Source organism: Eubalaena glacialis, chromosome 14, assembly GCF_028564815.1.
Source record: "Eubalaena glacialis isolate mEubGla1 chromosome 14, mEubGla1.1.hap2.+ XY, whole genome shotgun sequence".
Classification (NCBI taxonomy): Eukaryota; Metazoa; Chordata; class Mammalia; order Artiodactyla; family Balaenidae; genus Eubalaena; species Eubalaena glacialis.
In genome coordinates this window covers 52,952,234-52,973,486 of record NC_083729.1, presented here as the reverse complement: position 1 = coordinate 52,973,486, position 21,253 = coordinate 52,952,234, and the positions used below count along the sequence as shown (strand labels likewise).

The 21,253-nt window shown below is 36.8% G+C and overlaps 1 protein-coding gene across 6 annotated transcripts in view; it reads left to right on the top strand.

Annotated features, from left to right (window-relative positions):
- The window catches only part of XPO1 (exportin 1), a 163,848-nt gene that overhangs the window by 120,246 nt on the left and 22,349 nt on the right, over positions 1 to 21,253 (top strand). For 3 of the 6 annotated variants that reach the window (XM_061210925.1, XM_061210923.1, XM_061210922.1), the window contains exons 2-4: positions 4,727 to 4,858; positions 9,385 to 9,486; positions 13,013 to 13,085. In XM_061210925.1, coding sequence (XP_061066908.1) covers positions 4,733 to 4,858; positions 9,385 to 9,486; positions 13,013 to 13,085 — 301 coding nt within the window. In that variant the 5' untranslated portion in view covers positions 4,727 to 4,732. Of the gene's footprint in view, positions 1 to 472; positions 502 to 766; positions 786 to 848; positions 1,345 to 4,726; positions 4,859 to 9,384; positions 9,487 to 13,012; positions 13,086 to 21,253 lie in introns of those variants that run through there. The other 3 variants (XM_061210920.1, XM_061210924.1, XM_061210919.1) reach the window with 3 other exon arrangements.

Below are 21,253 nucleotides of genomic sequence, written 5' to 3'. Positions count from 1 at the left end.
CCGATCCTGGCAGGCTCAGGCCCCGCAGGTTGGCGGGAGCCGGCGGGGGCGGGCCAGCGCGGGTCCGGGAGAAGCCGAGCGAAAGCGGGCTACCGCGCGCCGCGCTCAAACTCGCGCCACCACCAGCTCACGAGCTGCACCCCACCCTCTCCGTCACCAAAGGCGCCCAGCCAATGAGCGGGCCGGAAAGGCCGGGCCTGCGGGCTAAGCACTGGGAGGGGGAGCGGCGGGAGGGGGCGGGAAGTCGAGGGCGGGCTACGTTTGATTGACAGCTCCTCAAACCAATCCTCCGCGCGGCTTCTCTTCGCTCTCCTCTCTGCAGGGCTCAGCTCTTCGTCCCACCTCCTCCTCCTCCACCCTCCTCCTAGCTCCTTTGCGACCCGCCCCTCTTCCCCTCCCCCACTCTGCGGGCAAATCGCTGCTGGAAAGAGGCGGGGGACGAAGCGGCGGGCTTGTGTGGAGCCTTGAGGTGGGATTGACGGGCGATCTAGCCAATAGAAGGTAGGCTGATGGCGCGGCTGTGGCTGGAACCGGCCAATGGGCGAGCGGGCTGGGGGCGGAGGCCCAGGTTCCAAACGCTCCGCGGCGCCATGGGCTGAAAACTCAACCGAGATGGAATCTCCCAGTCTGAACCGGTTTCAACCGGTTCCGAGTTTGAGGCACTAGGAGGAGGGGGAGAAGCGGCTGCAGCGGCCGCGGCAGGAGCAGCGGGAGCTACAGCATCAGCAAGAGCAACAGTAGCTACAGCCCCGGCGGCGGTGCCTGTTCCAGTCTTTGCTGCTGCAGTCCGTGCAACCACCCAGAGGGGGAGGGGGGAACCACCAGTCGCTGAGGAGCAGGAGAAGGGGGGAAAGTTTAGGCGAGCCTGGGTGGGGGGGGCCCAGCGCCGGAGCCGCGTGAGAGAGGGAGCCGTATTTTGGTAGGGGGGAGTCGGACTGCAACTGGCAGCAGAGCGTCCCCCGGCCGTGTGGACTCTACAGCCCCTACTCCTGCCGCTCCTGCTGCCGCCTGTAGCTGGAGGGTCTCCCTGGGGCAGAATCTTTGGGACTTGACCCCGTTCCCCTCCCCCTTCCCTCACTCCCTAGCCAGGCGGGAGCATTTATTCCACAGATTAATTCCCCTTCTTTTTTGGGGGGGGGCGGGTGTGTGTATCGGGGGGAGGTGTCCCTGAAATAGTAAATATTGTTGAGCTTTTTTTGCCCTTATCCTCTTCGTTTTTTTAATTTCCTTTTTTAAGGTGGGAAAACTGTGAAACCCACCTTGATTTCCTCCCCTCTCCCCCCCCATCCTCCCTCGCCCTAATCCCCCGACAAGGAAGGAAGAAGCAGTTGGTTCAATCTCTGGGTAAGTCGACTGTGTCTTCGGGGTCGAGGGTCGGGCGGCCGGGCGGGAGAAGGCTGGCGTGGGGCGCGGCGGCGGCCGCGGGAGGCGAACCGGGGAGGCGGCGGCGGGCCCACAGCAGAGCCTGCGATTGAATGGAGCCGCTTCTGCCGCTGGGGGATGGAGGCGGGGAGGCTGCCGCGGGAGGGGAGCGCTTGCTGGGTCATTCGCGTGTGCGGGTAGCGGTCGAGGAAGGCAAGGAGCGTGATAGTGAAGTGGGGCCCGGCGCGGGGGTGGAAGGGCTTCCCCAGCCCCTTGGGTTGGGGAGAAGTTGGGGTGATTTCAGGAACATTTCTGTAAATTATTAGGAGTGGAAGTTTCCAGAAATATTTAGTGCAGCAGCATTGAAACGTCCGCCTGCATCACGTGGCCCCTCGGTGGAGAGCTTGGGATCGCGGGAGGGAGGGGCTCTTAAGTCCTTGCTCCTCCTGCAGGGAAACTCAGAATCTCTGGTTTTTTACAGAGTAGAATTAGAAGTAGGAAAGGTTAGTTGATTTTTCAGGGAACTGCAGATGAGGTTCCGTGCTGTAGTTTGTTTGGGGGGACTTGGGTGTGTAAAGTGATCGATTCATTTACTGCTGGCATTGTACAGTGGATAATACCCTGATTTCTTTCATTCCCATGTCTGAGTTTGGGGTGGGTGGGAGGAAGTGGTGTACTGGGGGAAGCATGAGAGATTTGCCCAGCCCGGACCTCCTCTGACCACGCAGAGGCCATGCTGCATAGAGAATGGGGCTGTGAACTTCAGGCGGCTGGTCTAAATGCCTTCTCCGAGTATGGGCGGGGTGAGTGCGTGCTCCAGTATGCTATAGTTAGAAGTGCTGCACATCGGTTCGGGTGGGAAGAGAGGGGAGGGCGGACCTTAGTGAGGTGTGTTTCTACTGAATGAAGCAGGCAATTGCCCACACAATCTAAAGTAGCAGTCTTTCTCCTTGCAGCGACTTGTTTTTTGAGCTGCTATCTAGTTACCATTAAGCAACGGTTATGATTTTCTGGTTTTTGGATGGGAGCTGGCAGTGTGTAGTTGCCTGCCTATTCAGTTTGAAGTGGCAGTGAAGGTATTTTGGTAGTCACTTGTAGAGTCACCACGTGGCTGGATAATACCTTATATTTGCTATACAGTGAGTGGAGTTTAGGATTGAGTGTCCCAAGGAGAAGGAAAAGCTTTTGTGGTTTCTTTCACCTCTCCCGCTGTGGCTGTTTGCTGTCTGCCTGATTGTGTATCTTAAGCGCGTGGGACACTGCTGTTAGTGGAAAGAATGTTTTGGAAGCTATTTGATTTGGGAGACTAAATGTGCTTGGCATTGACTAGAAAGCCGCCATTTCTGTACTACGTACGGTTCGAGAATAGGTAGGTCATTTCGAAGATAGCCGCTAGTTTTAAGGGTGGCATACCCTGCTGTATTTAATACAAGCTTCTATTCTAAACCTGATTTTTTTCCACAGGAATTTGTCTCATTTTTGTAAGGACAATGTGCTTGAAAATGAAACTTTTTAGAGTCACTTTATTCTTTCTCGTTTTGGCTATTAAATTATGATAGGACGAAATAGGATAAAAGTTCGTTCAATTTTTAACCCCCCCAATCGAAAACATTTGATATATAGATCTTGGTTCTTTGTGGACATGGCTTTTCAGCCTCAATTTTAAAGATTGTTCTGATCCTTTGAAATTGTATGGCACTTGAATGGGGTAAATTTACACTTCCATTTGTGAAATATATATTTTCTTTTTCATATTAGTATTTAGATCAAAGATTGTGTATGTCAGGTATTTTGCATTAAAAATACATTTAATAACTGCTGTAGAAATTTTTGAAATCTTATTAGTTTTTACTGTCAACAGTGGATGGACTTAAGAGGAATAAAAATCCTCGAACTCATAATTTCTCAGTTTTTACATTATATCTAACCTAACTGATCCTTCAGACTTTTACTTTGTTGTAACTGACATTATCGTTAAATAAAACATTTGACTTGAAATTGAAATTGCTGCCATTATTAACGTTTTTTAGCTGTTATAAAATAGACAAGAAATAACGCCTTTTTCCTAACAAGCTGCTTTGTCCAAACATAATGTAATCAAGTTAGCCACCCATTTCCTGATCTTGGAAGGTTAAGAGAGGGAGGAGTAGAGATGACCATCTGACCTTGTTGGGTCTAAGTACAGTAAACCAGGGGTACTTAACTCAAGGTTTCATGCATGGCTTTCATGGTGTCCTGAATCGTCTGTAATTGTATACAAAGTTGTGAATTTTTTTAATTGGGCAACAGCTGTCCTGTTCCTCTGATTGTGAAGCATCTTAACCCAAAAAAGTTTGAGGAGTGCTGATTTAGCCAGTCAGACTTAAGTGGCACTGGCTTTGAAGAAAAAGCAAAAGGAAAGATTTTTATAAGGCTGGGCAACAAGAATGTGCATGTGTGCCAGCACCTTGGAGTAGAATCCTCTTAAAGGGGTACCATTGCATATGAACCAGTAGGTTTTAGCCAGTACATTACTTGAGGTGAAGAAGCTCATTTTTCTGTTATGGTAGAATTTGGTCTTATTTGGAAAATGGCAAGATTTTACAGCTTTTTGTTTTGCCATTCAGTACCTGGAAATTAAAAAAAATCTTGTTTGACATATTACCATAGTTTTTTTTCTAGACCATATATTCAAGGAGCTTGTACGCTTGTAATTTAAATCTCCAAATTCATTCAGGGATGAAAGAAACAAATGTAGATGGTTTAATTGAGTGCAAAAGCTTAAATTCTGTAGAGGTTAAGGGTACCAGATTTGTTAGACTTGTTAGCTAATCATTGCTATATATAGGAAAACTTTTATACCACATTTAATTTTTAGCGTCTTCAATGTATCTTAAAAATTAAGGTAACATGAAATGAGGGAAAGTGAGCTTTTACTGAACTAGAAGACCCTACTTGGGGCGGGGGGCAGGGATCCATTTGAACTTCATCTGTATTTAAAATTTTCGAGATCCAGATTTTAAATTGTATCAGGTCTTAGGGCCATAAATTCTTTTTTTTTTTTTTTTTTTTTAGGGCCATAAATTCTTTAATAATCATTTTTAAAATGGGTTAGGGTAACTTTATATACATGTTAGTAGAAAGAACAGTATGATTTTTCTGGGGTCTAAAAATAAAGTGGACCCTAATGATTAATGCAGTTGTGGAGTACCTAAGTAACTTCAGCATTTATTTGCTTCTGCTATCTCAGTTGTTTAGGTAAAATCTCTGAAATACAAAGTAAAATATTTGTAAGAACATGGTTGAAGTAAAATAACTTGAGTAGAAACTTTTTGACAATATCAAAACTTCATAGGCGCCTTAAATTCTTTTTCTTTATTTTCAGTAATCTATGCCAGCAATTATGACAATGTTAGCAGACCATGCAGCTCGCCAGCTGCTTGATTTCAGCCAAAAACTGGATATCAACCTTTTAGACAACGTGGTGAATTGCTTATACCACGGAGAAGGAGCCCAGGTAAAGTAGCTGATCAAAACATTATTGCAGTGTAATAAAGTTGTTGAGTTTAGAATAAAATTTTAAATTACCACCTTTTTAAAAAGTATCCCATAGTTTGTATTAAATTGGAATTATATATGAATTTGGAGAGGTGGTCTGGAGAAAGAAATTGCATTATATTTTGAAATGGTTGATTAGTGGGATGTTTTGGAATATTATTATTATACTTGTTCTGTTCTTCAGCAGCCTTTACCCTATTTAATAAAAGATACAGCCCAATGTATTAAATGTTTCGTAGATATTAAAGGTTGTATGTCCCTTATATATTTAATGTATTTGGAGTTAATGAGTCTTCTGTTTTTGAAACATTTAAATTGCAGAAGTACTTCACAGATAAAACTTCTTTTAAATATCCCACAATACCAAGTATCTTTACATTATTTGAATTTTAGCACTTGTAAAAGTGATACTGTTAAAACAGGAAATTATCTTACACTTAATCTATGTTTTGATCAGTTTAAGGTTTGGGGATTTTTTTAAAAAAACAGGAATGTTTGTAAATTAAAAATTTTTTTTATGGTACAAGAAACTGGACAATCATGAATCTGCACCCTGCGGACCTAATAATGTAAAGTTTTAAACGAGTAAAAGTTTCTGTTCCTGGATTTAAAAAATCTTATAAGGTGACGTGACAGATATCTTACTAGTAAAATTTTTTTGCCAAAAAGTGCATTTCTGGTAGATAGTGTATCTTCAAGCTGTTAATTTATATTTGCATAGTTAAACCCTGGCTGCTTTCATACTTTTTAGAAACCTCTGAAAGGTGGATATAGTAGTATCTTTTATAGATAGTCCAAAAAAACATGATGTATAAATATTAGCAAGTGCATAAGTATTTCTATTCCCTTCTGAAATCTAACATTGGTTTCACTATAATAAAGAAAAAATTTAAAGGGAAAAAGGGCCATGAAAGTTGTATGAGTGGAAAAAATTACAGTGATTTTGTAAGCTTGTTAGTACAGTTTTATACTCCTAGGCGCTTTCGATCAGTGTTGTCTCCAAAAGCATTCCTGAAAAAGTATCCGTATTTACTACACATACCATACATTGAACATGGAGCTTTAAGCTCCATTTCATCCCAGCATGGATGTATGGAAAGCAGCTGCTTTTGGAAGAAAGTATGACAGTAAGGTTGAAATGCATGAAGTAAGGTTGGGCTCAACTTTGACTATATTAGAAGCATAAGTCTATAAGCCATTAGGAAGATTGGCATTTAATTTTATCACATCATTAAGCTGCCACTGCTCTTTAGTCTTCGTTTTTAACCTGGTTCACAGCATCTAAAAGTATGATGACTAAATAGACCAGTGTTCTAGGCTTATAACAGAAGTAATTATGAAGACTATGTTGTAATACTGCTTTAGTAATGTTTCACAGTGTCGAGATTTCATGATTTGTTTTAAGTTTGACTTTTGAATAAAGACTAGATTTAGAAAAGTGTTTACAGATATTTTCCATTTATGAAGACAAAGTTAACTTTCCCAAAACTAAGAATTTTATGTCTAGTTAGATTTCTCATGGAACAAGTCAATTGCATAAAGAATAATGAGTAAGTTGGTATATTTGTTATAGATAAGGGAACAGGCTTAGAGCTTAAAGGCAGTTAAGAACCCCTTTTCTGAAAGTGATATCTTTACACTTCCTTGTTCAATTTTTTATATACCACTTCTTGGGGGTTTTATTTTGGATAAAAAGTTGAAGGTTGCAGTGGAAAACATGTTTTTAGTGTTAGATGTCTTAAATTTATTCCAGTAAGTTTTCTAGCCATTCCTCTAGAGTCTCATCTACAAAGTGTTACCTACCTTGCAAGAGACTGGAGGATTAGTGATGAGGTTTTGTAAAGCACCTGTTAGCGATGACTGCTGTTTAGGAGCCATTCTGTTTAAAGGGTACTTTGAAAGAATAATGAAGAAGATTTCACATATGTGATGTAAACTCATTGTTTTAAAATATGGTTTGGTGGGGAGTTTTTGTTTGGTTTTGGTCTGTCATAAAATATATACTTAAAATAGCAAGTAAAAATTATGCTAATTAAGCTTTCAAACTCACCTGTATGTAGCCTAACTTTTTTGAAAAGGATTACGTAACTTTGGAGAGGAAGGAATTATTAGAAGGGTGGCCTTTAATCTGTAGATAGAACTTTTGCCTAGATGGGTAGTATAGTAGAATAATTAGCACTGTAATATTACGACTACCTTCTGTTATAAACATTTTTCTATTTTTAGCCAAGTAGGACGCCAGGGAAACAAAAATGTTGGAGTTGGGTGTTTTCTCCAGTACTGTGTTAAGTGTCTTGAACTCTTTTATCTATTGCTTAGCAACTAAAATACTTTCACCATTCAGTTAGTAACACAGGGAGATGCCAGATTTTCTCTCTCTTTGGTTTCCCTTTGTGCCTTTTTTAACCCCTCCTGGGGTTTTAAGTTAATAAAAGAATATATTTTTTAAAAAAAGAAAAGGATATATTATGTAAGGACAGTGGGATTAAGACAAATTTAAAAAAGGACGCAAATACAAGCAATAACTTTAGAGAGTAAAATTACAACAACAAGGATGACTGAAAAGGAAGGAACGTGATTTATGGGGAGATTGAAATGAATGGTGATAGTGTGGGAACTATTCATTTATGTGTAGAATGCTCATCACTTCAAAAAACCTGATCAAGTTGTATCTTGACCAAATAACTTTTACTAGGCATGGATCTTTGATGTACCTTATCCTCTTAATATTTGTTACTATTTTATATGCAAGTCTCTATCTAGTTAGATATTCTCAGGAAGAGAATCAAAACACTGCTAAAATGGGCTTTGGCGGTAAATAATTCACATCACCATTCTTTCTACGTTTTGTTGGTTGGTTATTATATGATACAATTACAACCCTTTAAACAAATCAAATAAAAAATGTATAGTTGTATTTCAAGACTTCACACACTTGCTCTAATCCCAGGCCCTTAGGGTGGAACCCAGGCACCTTATTTTTCTTTCAAGTTCCAAAGTGTTTCTGGTCTTATTGTCAGGATACAGAACCATTACCTAATTTAGTGGGTGTGTATTTGTCAACTTTTTAAACAATAAGCAGTGTATAAAAGCCACAAGAGAAAAATGATTTTTTTTGTAAATTGGAATAAAAGCCAACTTAAAGATTATGAGGTGTCTGTGTCAGAGATGGTTTAAATAAGAATGCTTTTCTCCCCCCCTTTTGATGCTTCCTTGTTTATAACCCATAGAATCAAACACTTGATCAAGTAAATGATCTAACAGAAGGATAATTGCCAAATTTTAAAACCATAAAACTTTACTCTTTGGTTACAACATGTGATAGAAATAGGTAAAAGTTAATTAGGGAGGATCCAGTTGAGCTACAAAACAGCCTTTAAAGGTGAAAAAGATTAAGCGGTTGCTTCCTGAAAAAAATTAATAGACTTATCAGCCTTTGGTAAAATGTAGTGTTCATATCGTATGAAAAACTAACAGTTAAAATGAAGAAACTAGGTAATGTCAACATGGCTAGATCTTTAAAACTGTCAATTGTCAATCATATCTCAGTGAAGCCGAGGGAAAGAAACTATGTCAAATGGAAAGAGCAAACTGCAGAAGGATTTCTACAGTATACTATTTATATAAAATTTAGTAACCACACAACTATATTTATGAAATTCATACACATGCTATGAAGATACAGACAGGAAAAGACACCAAAGTCATGAAAGTGATTATCTCTAAAGAAGGAACAAAGGAAGGAAATGGCGCTGAAGAAAGGTACAAAGTTCCATAAGTTTTAGATCTTATGTTTAAAAGAAAAACAGACAAGTGCAGCAAAATCTTAACATTTGTTAATTCTAGATGGTTTCATAGGTTTAAATATTCTGGGTTTGCATATTAGAAATACAAAAGCAAAAAAAATTTTTCAAAATAAGCTAGGATTTAATATATGAAGTTAAAGGATTTTCAGAGACAAAGGTGTGTTTACAATAAACTGAAGATACTGCTTTAAAAGGGTCTTAATGTTTTATGTGTATCAACAGGTATTAGAGAGTTGTAGACTTACTTAGACCTAGCTTTTATCTGTCTCCCATGAAATATAATTTTATAGATAAAGTTTGTTAAAGATATCTTGGTGACTCTTATAAACCAGAGTATACCATTACATAACTTATCTAAGTAGATGTGAATTTTTATATGTTGCTTTTGGTTGATTGTGTGCTGAGAACCCCTTTATGTCGGAGTAGATAATTGATTGAATTTAAGTTCAGTTTTGAGAATACCAAATAAAGCAGATTAGGGGGAAAAAAAACTTTTCTGTTTCAAAAGAATGTACCCATTCTTAATTGAAGTTGATAATGGACACATTTTTATTTCCATAAGGACTAGTTTCTTGAGTATTTCTGAAAGTTGATAAAATCACTGTCATATTAGGATTTGTGCCTTAATACCATTCGAAAGAACAAGTTAGCTTAAAACTCTTTTTGTATACTATTTTAGCAAAGAATGGCTCAAGAAGTACTGACACATTTAAAGGAGCATCCTGATGCATGGACAAGAGTCGACACAATTTTGGAATTTTCACAGAATATGAACACGAAAGTAAGCAAGTGGTGGTTTTTAAATCCATTATTTCTTCTTTTCTTCCAGTCATAAACTTTGAGGAAGGTATCTCATTTTTAGTATTAGCATTTGTTATCTCAAATCATTTAATAATGTTAACTTATTTCAAAATTTAGTCTTAAACATAGAATTAATTCTTGCAAATAGTCCTAAGAATTATAAATGAAGTTTTGAAATTGGGACTAGTATGCAAGGTGGCTTTTTTTTTTTGTTGTTTGGGGGTTTTTTTGGTTTGTTTTTTTTTCTTTTTTCTTTTTAGAATATGTGTACAGATCTCAGCATAAATTCTGAATGTTATTCAGAGATGAAACATAACATCAGAGGAATTATTTTGGGCAAGTAATCAATATAACACAGGCTAGGCACCTCCAAAACCAAGTTGTGTGGGCAGCGTAAAACCCTACTCCATGGTACCAATGCTTTTAATGGGACAGCACTCAGTTTTTATTTGCAATTGAAAATGTTATCATTTGGGTCCTTTTTTCTTAAGTTTGAACAGAAGGGTTGATCAAAATGTGTTTTGACTGTTTAGGCTTGATGATTCACACTTCTCTTTAAACTGCCTTAAAGTAGTAAAATACCATGCATGGCATTCTGTTTAAATACACACAAGGTTTCCACTTGGTATGCATTGTGTTAAAACAGAAAGTAGCCATGTTCACCTCTGTTTCTGAAATCAGACTGTGTTAATTAACAGTTTTAAAATATTAACTAGTTTTGACATCTTATAAATTTTAGGGCAAAAATACAGTCCAGAACTTCCTCAAAGTGCTAACCTTAAGTAACATAACAGTGTTTGCCTGTTTGCTTGCCTGGTAAATTTTGCTTTTTATACTGACAGACATTACTAATGTTTAAGTTGATTTATCAACAGTATTTTTAAAAACTCAAATTTGTCTTGTGAAAAATGAGATGATTAGAGGAACAGAAAGAAAGCAACAGGTAAAGAATTCTTCCATTTACATAAATTACAAATGATTTGGTGCTAAATTTATGCACTATGACATTTGGCTTTTATGCAATCATTTTTTTTTTCTTTAAAGATGTTAACACTACCTGATATTAATCATAATGTTCCATTATGTTGATTGCTTGTAATAGGAAGAAAAGGGGTGTCTTCCTGTGCAACTGACACAGCTAGGCTTTGACGGCAGGCCTCCACAAGGTCTACCCTTTTGATTCCCTTTAACTGAATTCTGTTCATCAATTGTTTTTGTTTCATGGGCGGTGGGAGGGGAAAGGGGAATTCAATGCGTAAAATAAGTATTTCTAAGGGCTCAGTAGAAATTTCTACCATAGGGATCATTTCATGCATTTATTTTTTTCATTTAGTCTTTGCTGTTCTCTGTCCCTCATCTTCATAACTCAGCAGTGGATTTCTCAAGTCCTGAGGTGTAAAGCAGAAACTTAATACTTCAGAATGATATTTGGATTATTTATGTATATTTCCAAAGTAGTTATTTACCATTGGCCCTCAGATTTGGCTATCACTTCAGATTTTTTAATCAAAATACTCCTTTTCAAAGAAATGTGAATTCTCATCATGTGTAGAGTCTTAATGTCTAGGAGAGATTGGGTTTTAGGGTACTATGTTGGTGATCTGTGTATTCCTTTGAACTAATTAGTGAAAAGCTTTTATTGGGCTTCCTGCCTCAGACCTGTTTGCAGAAAGATGAAAAGATGAATTGTATCTTCAGCAAGCTTGTGCTACTTTTTTACAGTTGGAGAAAGGCCTAGAGGTTAGTAAATAGGTAATTTAGGTAATAGTATCAGATATAAAGGCAGAAGTAAATAAATGCAACAATGAAGGGGGGGATATCCTTCAATTAAAAAGGGTAGGCTGAAAATACATTGGCTAAATATGGTTATCATTAAGATTAGTACTTCTTAACTGGTGTATTTATGGTGGGTTTTGTGTCTTAGTTTCTTAAAGATCTTTGTAATTGGTTGAGAATTAGCAAGAGGGTATATACGCCATGTAGTAAGAAGTGCATTTGTTTTGACTTAGTAAAACTTCTGACACTCTGATTTCATGCCTTTAAAATTAATTTAAAGCAAGTTTAGGGCAGTATGTTTTTAAAAGTTAATTTAGAATTTTAGTCAATGAGAAACTTACCTTTTTTGTTTATTTACATTTGTCTGAAACTTAGATCTATAAAGAGAGGTAAATGAACAGGAAAGAAAGCTTCACCATTTACTGCTGATTATGAAACTTTTTAATGGCATCAAATTTATAATTTGTAATTTCAGAATTTTGCTTTGGCCTTGTTTTTATTTTTGAAGTCTTTTTAAGGAATGTTCTGCAAATGTAGGATTTGGGTTGAAATGGCAAATTTTTCCTAAAAAGTACGAAATGTTAAAAATGAAAGAAAACAGCAAAAACACTGTTTGAGCACAATGTAGTTTGGGACAGTCTATATTGTGCTTTGGATAAAGTGTGCATTCACATGATCCCTTTGGTTGAAATACTAATGCTCCTATTTTATTGTGTGATGACTAACCATTTTAAAGATGAACTCTTATTCTCAGCCAAAACTTGCAATCTGAGGTTATATATCTATATATGAATGAGTTTACCTTTCAGGTATTATAGCTGATTCTTCCCTAATTCAACCGGTTGAAGCATACCACAACAGTTTTGACCCTTTTCTTCCTCCTGTCTATCCACACTAATTGGTCATGGTAATGATTTTGGGTAGTAACTCCTCTAGCCTTGTAAATTGTTATAAATATTGTTGACTATTTAGAGTGAGTAATCAACAGGAGGGACAAAATGGCTTGAAAGTGGTATTTGTATTTATTAACTTTCTTACATTTTTAGTTATCATTTTTATAGTTGGAAGGAATACCTGAAAGGTAGATACAGATTGCAACATTCATTTGTGTATTATTTTGACTGTGCACAAAAGTTTATCTTTAAATTAGTAGAAATAGCAACTATAAGGGTGGGGTAAAAATTTAAAATTAAACCCATGGGCTGTCTTGCTGCTCCTTAAGTAACACACCAGTGATGTTTGTAAACACTTTCTGTAGAAAGTATCTGTGACAATACTTTAATACTTGGCCAAGAGCTTACAACTCCTAGAAGATGGTAGGAAGCTTGAGAGCATCCAAGCTGCTAAATTCTTAGGAGCCTGGTCGTGTTAAAGTACGTGAGCCTATAAGCAGTCATTTATGCTGTGAATTCGTATCTGGCTGCTACTTTTCCTTCTACAGACTAAGCCCATTTGGCTGCTAAGGGCTTTTTATTTGGTTCTTCCTCCTGGTGTGAGCATGTATAAACAGCAGGACGTTAAATAGAGTAGTAAACAATAAAGTGAGGAAAATGCATGAAAACTCAGTATATGGGCGAATAGATCCTTGTTTAATATATGTAATTAAACTTGGTAGCATAATGTTTTTGAAACTTTAGATGTAAATGTGTGAATGTCTGTCCATTTGTGAATCCTGGAAATTGCCAGTCTTACAGCAGTATATTCACATGCTTCTATTCTCCAATTTTCAGTATTATGGACTACAAATTTTGGAAAATGTGATAAAAACAAGGTGGAAGATTCTTCCAAGGAACCAATGTGAAGGTAGGAAAGTGTTTTTAAAGAATTGTAGATTCAGAATTTTATTATTCCTGGCATTTTTATTATAGTTGAGTATTGGACAGGAGGAATGTGTTGAATCTTTGGTAGTTTATTATGCTCTAATGGATTACTGCTTTCATCATGTTGCAAGGCAGGTTCTGTTTATATTTGGGGGGCAGGGGAAGAATAAGTTTATCTTTGGGGGAAAGCAGAAACCAGACTGGTCAAACTTTCTACAGTAAATATTGTGGTGAAAAATTTGTATCAACTTATAGTTAATCTGGACCATGTTTGAAATGAATGAAATTTGAATATGTGCTCTTATGTATTGTTTTAAATTCATCACACAGTAACAAGTAATGAGTACTGTAATACAAGGAATAACATATAAATATAACAGCAAAGGAAAAAACAAGTTTTAAAAATCAAGACTTTAGCTTTTTAAATTCTGGGCATACCTTATAAGAGGTTGGCTTCTAAAATAAGGAAAGATCAGAAAATGAAGATGTGGTGATGCCTGGTATTAATATTTTTACTTTTTCCTTTGTCACTACCTCAATAAAAGTAGTCATGGTTTAAGAAACATGGGGCAAAGTTAGTCTCTTGGAATTCTTTAATGCAGTTCCTTCCAGTTTTCACATACTGCCTTATTATCTACTTTGTTACTTGTTTAATCTCTGAAAAATAAAGAGAGAAGTCTGGATTTTAAAATGGGGTTATACTACTTTTGGTAGCGTTTTTTCCTATTAAATTATGTCCCCTTTCTTTGACTGTTGCTCTTTAAGATTTGTCTTTACCTGCTTTCTCATGTCATCTTTATGGTGGAATAGCGACCTAGATTTACTCAGTCTGACTTAAATCTTGACATCTTTCTAGCACGTTTAGAGGTCACTGGGACAATTTTTAATGGCAATATCCCTAATACACCATAAACTGTGAATTAAGAATGATAGTGTGGGAGGAAATAGTGCCACGCCCCCCCACCCCCGCAAAGAGGTTCCTGTTTCTTTAAATGTTTTTATTTTGGTTTGAAACCATTTTAGATCACATTCTGTGCCTTTCTCAGAAATTATTAAGTACAGTTTGACTCTGGCCCAAATAGATCCTTTGTACTTCATCACTACTTTTAGGGACCTTAGGTGCAGTCCTGGTTCCTTTACTACTGTTGTTTTATACTTGTGGTTTGAGCCTCAAATTTAACTTTGGCTGTGGCTTACCATACCAACAAAAAAGTGTGTGATATTTTACTTCAGTGCCATTTTACTATAATAAGTCCCTCTTTAATTTCTAAACACATAGACCTCTGCTTCTTATTACATAAGGATTGTGCTAGATGATCCTCCCAAATTATTTTCCAGCTATAAAATTAAATGATTTAAAATTTTACTAGCTTGTCAGTCATGGTTGTATTTGTTACTGAAAAAATTAGAGGCTAAAGTTCTCCCTGAGGACTTGACAGTTTTTGCTTTCTGCATGAATGGGAGTGGCATGCTTTGGTTTTTATCATAAAGTCAAAAGCTTCCATATATTTCTATGTAAGTATCAAATATATACATATTCCAGGGCATATGTATATTTAATATATGCCCTGGAATATGTATATATTTAATTTTAATTTTGAAAGTCTTACCATCTTGTTTGGCAAAAACTGGTGGAGGCAGGGTGGTGATTATTCTCTCTGAGTCAAGAGAATTCTATTTTATTCATGTGTTCCTGTTCTGTATTAGTGAGATACTTCATTTCTCTGCAAGCAGTACTTACAAAAAACATCTATTAGAATCACCTTTCCCCTTGCATTTCCCCTTAACACTAGTGATAAGATTGAGTGGGATGTAAACTTTTTAAAAAGTACCTGAAGTTCCTATCACCACATATATAGTTTTCACTGTCAGTGAAGTCATTACATGGAGGGGAAAGTGTGATGTAATTTTTAGGGTCTTTCAGAGGCTCAATATTAGAAGAGCACGTAAAATGGCTCCCAGAGAATGTTAGTGAACTCTAACTTTAGATATACAGCAGCAACTTTGCATGATGCATTTAATGGTTTGTGTTTTTAAGGTAATTGATCTCATTTATAAAACACTGGGAAATAAATTTATTCACTACTATATAATTCTTTCCAACTTTGTCAATCCTAGGAGGCTTCTACAATCCTAAAATTTTGTATCTCGCAAAGTATACTAACATTTCTGAATGTTAATTTTCCTTCATCTTTAAGTAGCTTCGATATTGGAAATTAATTAGTATAACCCCCAAAATATTGTACATTCCTTTTGTTTATAATTGTCATATCTTTTTTATTTTCTTTTTTAAAATATATTTATTTATTTATTTATTTTTAACTGTGTTGGGTCTTCGTTTCTGTGCGAGGGCTTTCTCCAGTTGTGGCAAGCGGGGGCCACTCTTCATCGCAGTGCGCGGGCCTCTCACCATCGCGGCCTCTCTTGTTGCGGAGCACAGGCTCCAGACGCGCAGGCTCAGCAACTGTGGCTCACGGGCCCAGCTGCTCCGCGGCATGTGGGATCCTCCCAGACCAGGGCTCGAACCCGTGTCCCCTGCATTAGCAGGCAGATTCTCAACCACTGCGCCACCAGGGAAGCCCCTAATTGTCATATCTTTTAAGCTGTTGTCTCCACTTTAGCTAGTCTTTGTCCATTTTAGTACCATTAGGTATTAAGACTATACAAATATATTCCCTACGTCAGAGTATTACAGGTAGGAAGATAAAACATGTTAAAAATAATATCATTTTTTTAAGAAATATCATTAAATTAGGCGTATATGTAATGAGTGCTAACACATGCTAAAAGAGGGGAAAAATCAGGTTGGCCCCTTTGGACAAGCTCATTCACGAAAATGGCAATGCTTGATGTATTTTAAAGGAAGGATAGGTTTGGTTATCAAACCTATCAAACAGCAAGCCAAGATAAGTTTTGTAACTTTTTTCCAATCCAGCATATATTTTATCAGCTTTCAGGTTCTTGTCCATAAGCGTACGTTAATTTTCACATGTTCTTTTAGTGGAATGGCATTTTCAATTTAGGGCATTATCTAGAGCAGTTTGCCAGGAAAATACCTGACAGTTCTGGACTGAGTTAAATGTCTCTTGCTCTGTGTTCCCTTAGTGTGTCCTGTACCAGCAGATCACAAATGAGTAAAATTTTAATGAGCAAAAGACAGATAATAGCCAAGTAAGGACATGTTAAAAAACATTTAATTAAAAGATATTTTAATAAAAATAGAGCAAGGGAGCTATAACCTTCATAATCATTTTAATGAATTTAGATTTATGTAATACAAAATTAACTACATTGCTCTGATTTTTATCATTTTGCTTTAGGTCAGAAAAATGTTTCTTTTGGTCACCCCCATCCCCACCCACGATAACCTTTATCCCACTTAGCTATCACTGTTTTTCTCACTCTTTATCTTATCCTCCCAAATATGAGCTTAATGGTATCAGGGATCAGAGAATGTCTTTATTGCATTCTTACTGCTTGGTATATAGGTGTTCAGTATATAATTATTCAATTAATGAATTACTTATTATTGAAGTACTTCAGTGACTAGCACCACTCCCTATTTGGGATTCATTCATCTATTTAAGAGCCTAATGACTTTCCCAGTATTTTTGCTTTTACATTTTTAAGTAAGTCAAGACAGTTTTTCATTTTAAGATACTGAGTGTAGTTCTCTGTGCTATACAGTAGGTCTTTGTTGTTTATTTTGTATATAGTAGTGTGTATATTTTAATCCCAAACTCCTAATTTATCCCACCCACAATCCCCTTTCCCCTTTGGTAACCATAAGTTTTTTTTCTATGTCTGTGACTGTATTTCTGTTTTGTAAATAAGTTCATTTGTATCATTTTTAAAGATTACACATATAAGTGATATCATATGATATTCGTCTTTGTCTGCTTTACTTCACTTAGTATGATAATCCCTAGGTCCATTCATGTTGCTGCAAATGGCACTGTTTCATTCTTTTTTATGCCTGAGTAATATTCGTGTGTGTGTGTCACATCTTTATCCAGTCTTCTGTCGATGGACATTTAGGTTGCTTCCATAGTTTTTAAGGAACCTCCATACTGTTCTCCATAGTGGCTGTACATATTTACATTCCTACCAACAGTGCAGGAGGGTTGCTTTTTCTCTACACCCTCTCCAGAATTTATTATTTGTAGACTTTTTGATGGTGGCTATTCTGGCTGGTGTGAGGTGATACCTCATTGTAGTTTTGATTTTCACTTCTGTAATAATTAGCGATGTTGAGCATCTTTTCATGTGCCTTTTGGCCATCTGTATGTCTTCTTTGGAGAAAATGTCTTTTTAGATCTTCTGCCCATTTTTTGATTGCGTTGTTTGGGTTTTTTGGGGGTTTTTTTGTTTTTTTTGTTTTTTTGAGCTGTGTGAGCTGTTTGTATATTTTGGAGGTTAATCCCTTGTCAGCTGCATCATTCGCAAATATTTTCTCCCATTCTGTAGATTGTCTTTTTGTTTTGTTTATGGTTTCCTTTGCTATGCAAAAGCTTTGAAGTTTAATTAGGTCCCATTTGTTTGTTTTTATTTAAGACAGTATTTTTGACTCAAGAAAAAGAAGAAATTTTAATACATAAAGTGGAATAATTTCCAAATAGGGAGTGGTTACTAGTCATTGAAGCAAAGAAAGGTACACTAGGACTGTCAATGGTGTTGGTTCTTCTTTCTTGTCTGCAGTACACATCAGCTTTCATTATAACCCCTGTTCCTTTTTTAAAATTTTGGTGCTTGGTTTAGAAGATTCAAACCATACAGAAGTGGGGGGAGGCCTCCTTTGTCTCTCCCTGAAAAAAATCTTTGTTAAGGAATCTCTATTATTTTAATTTAAACCAAAGGATTATATTTTAATCTGTTAAGGCACATGGCTTACAGATCATTACATTTCATGAGATATATACAAACTTGCTGACATTGAAAAGGGGAGTGGTGAATTTATGAGGAAAAGGTTCAAAGTGATAAAGCCATACTATATTGATTGTCTTGCATGGTTATTGGGATATGATATAAGAGGTAATGTGTGTAAAGCCCTCTGCATGTCTAGGTGCTGACTATGGATAAACACAACGTGTATGTTGCCAGCCTTTTTCCATGAAAATACTCCCACTTCTCTCCATTTCACCAAGTAATTATATACTAGTCTCAGGTTACGTTGCGATTTCTGCAATAGCATCCTAACTGGGCTCCTTAACACCCATTTATGTGTGTCCCTTGTAATATATTCACAACAAAGGATTTAGCATGATATTTTAAAAAACAGAACTAAATCAGGTCACTTCCATGCTTAAAGTCTCTCATTGTACTGAATATCACATGTTTAACTTGTTGCCTTTAAGCAATACTGGCTTTTAAAAATTGTTTGCTTTTTTAAGTTTTATTAAGGTATATTTAACATATACAATAGACTGTGTGTGTTAAAGTGTACAATTTGATGCGTTTTGACTCATGCATATACCCGTGAAAACACCACTGTTATCAAGACCTTCTTCTTTGTGATTGCCCTCTCCTTTACCTCCCCAGCCCCCAATCTGCTTTCTGTCACTCACTTGATTAGCTAGGAGTGGAATGGATAGATCATATGGTAGGTGTATGTTTTTAGCTGCCCAACTGTTTTCCAAAATGGTTGTATCACTTTACATTCTCAGTAGCAGTATGCTTCCCATCCTCACCAAAGCTTGGTATGGTCAGTGTTTTTAATTCTAGCCACTGTAGTACATATATAATGGCTTCTCACTGTGACTTCTGCTGTTGAGCATCCTTAACATCTGTGTGTATGTCTACTTATTTTAAGTTGATAGTGTTACTCCCTGTTGAACAGAGATAGTTGTTTCCTTTGTTGGTCATTTTGAAAAGAAAATTTAAGTGTTTGGGCTCTTTAAGCCCTTGGTTCTTAAGCAAATCCATGAGAAACTCCTTTTTTCCCCTCATAGAATGTAATGTTTGAAATATCAGTCTAATGGCAGATGTGACAGGCACTCCTATTTGTGTATTTTTTGCCAGTTTTATAACATGATGGGATAATAAAGCAAAGATAATATTGATTAAATTTACATTTTATCTAATAAAACAAGGCAGTATTTTTCAAGATGTTCTTTTGCATTTCAACATCATACATAATTGACAGAAAATATTTTCCCACCACTTCAGGTTAAGGTAACAATTTGATCCCCCCAAAGTTTCCTAATTCTGTGGAACTTCCATAAGAGGTCTTTACTTGAGACCTAACAATTCCTCATCCTTACCTTGCATCCATGCAGGAGACAAGAACCACCTATAGATTTTATTAAAGGGGTGTGGATTTTATTATGATAGTTCTTTTGTTATAGGAAAAATTGTTGAATTTTTAATAAAATAAAAACTTGTTTTGTTGTGATTAAATATACATAATGTTTACCATTTTAAGTGTATAGTTTATTGTCAGTAAGTAAATACATAGTATTGTGCAACCATCATTACTATTCATCTCCCGAATTTTTTCATCATCCCAGTTGAAACTACCGATTAAACATTAACTCGCCATTACGCTCTCTCCCCAGGCCCTGTTAACCATTATTATGCTTTTTGTCTCTATGAATTTGCCTATATTAGGTAACTTATATGCATACAATCATACAGTATTTTGTGTCTGGTTTATTTCAGTAGCATATGTTCCCAGGGTTCATCCATGTTGCAGTATGTAACAATTTCATTCTGGGTTGTTTCCAAATTTTGTCTATTGTAAATAGTGATGCTGTGAACTTACTAAAATTTTAATTGCTGTATATATTTTAGAGTTTAGTATCTGTTTGAGGCCGTAAACCCTTTTAGAGTAATAAATAAAGAATAAAGATCCATTCCTCTTAAAACTACTAAACATATAGGCAATAAGTTATAGTCTAATTCTAGCCTATCTGTGGGAACCCTAGGTTAAGAACCCCTGCTTTTGAGGTTTTTTTAGCTGTTCATTTCTTGTTTTGCTGTTTATTCTCATGAGTATTTTATTGAGTGAGGAGTAGGAACATTATTCTGGATTCCTTTGGGCAATAAGGTAAAGAGGACAGATAGCTGTATTTTAGTGACTGTCTTTCTGATGATCATTGGTGGTGGTTTAAATGGACAGATGTTTGTCATAACAGTATGACATGGGAAAAGAGCCTTTCTTTCTTGCCAACAGGCATGTGAAAAGATGCTCAGTATCACTAATTATTAGATAAATGAAAATCAAAGCTACAATGAGGTATTACTTCACACCAGTCAAAATGGCCATCATCAAAAAGTCTACAAATAATAAATGCTGGAGAGGGTGTGGAGAAAAAGGAACCCTCCTACACTGTTGGTGGGAATGTGAATTGGTAATCCACTATGGAGAACAGTATGAAGGTTCCTAAAAAAACTAAAAATAGAGTTAACCATATGATCCAGCAGTTCCACTCCTGGGCATATATCCAGAAAAGATGAAAACTCTAATTCAAAAAGATACATGAAGCCCAGTGACCATAGTAGCAGTATTTACAATAGCCAAGACATAGAAGCAACCTAAACACCCATCAACAGATGAATGGATAAAGAAGATGTGGAGGGTGGGTGTGGGTGTGTGTATACACACAATGCACATACACACACAATGAAATACATCACTCAGCCATAAAAAGAATGAAATAATGCCACTTGCAGCAACATGGATGGACCTACAGATTATCATACTGAGTGAAGTCAGTCAGACAGAGAAGGACAAGTATCATGATATCACATGTGGAATCTTTAAAATTGATACAAATGAACATATTTAAAAAACAAATACTCAGACATAGAAAACAAGTTTATGGTTACCAAAGGGAGATGGGGGGGAGGGAGGGATAAATTGGGAGTATGAGACTAACATACACTACTATATATATAAAATAAACAAGGTCCTACTGTATAGCACATATATTGTGCTGTATTGAATATCAATGTCTCATAATAAGGTATAATGGAAAGAATCTGAAAAAGAATGTGTATATTATTTGTATATAACCGAATCACTTGCTGTACACCTGAAACTAACACAACATTGTAAAATATTTTAAAATGTGAAAGAAAAGAAGTTTCGGTTATACATGGCTTTGATGGAAGGATGAGATTACAGAGTAAACAAATATTTAAAGTGAATTT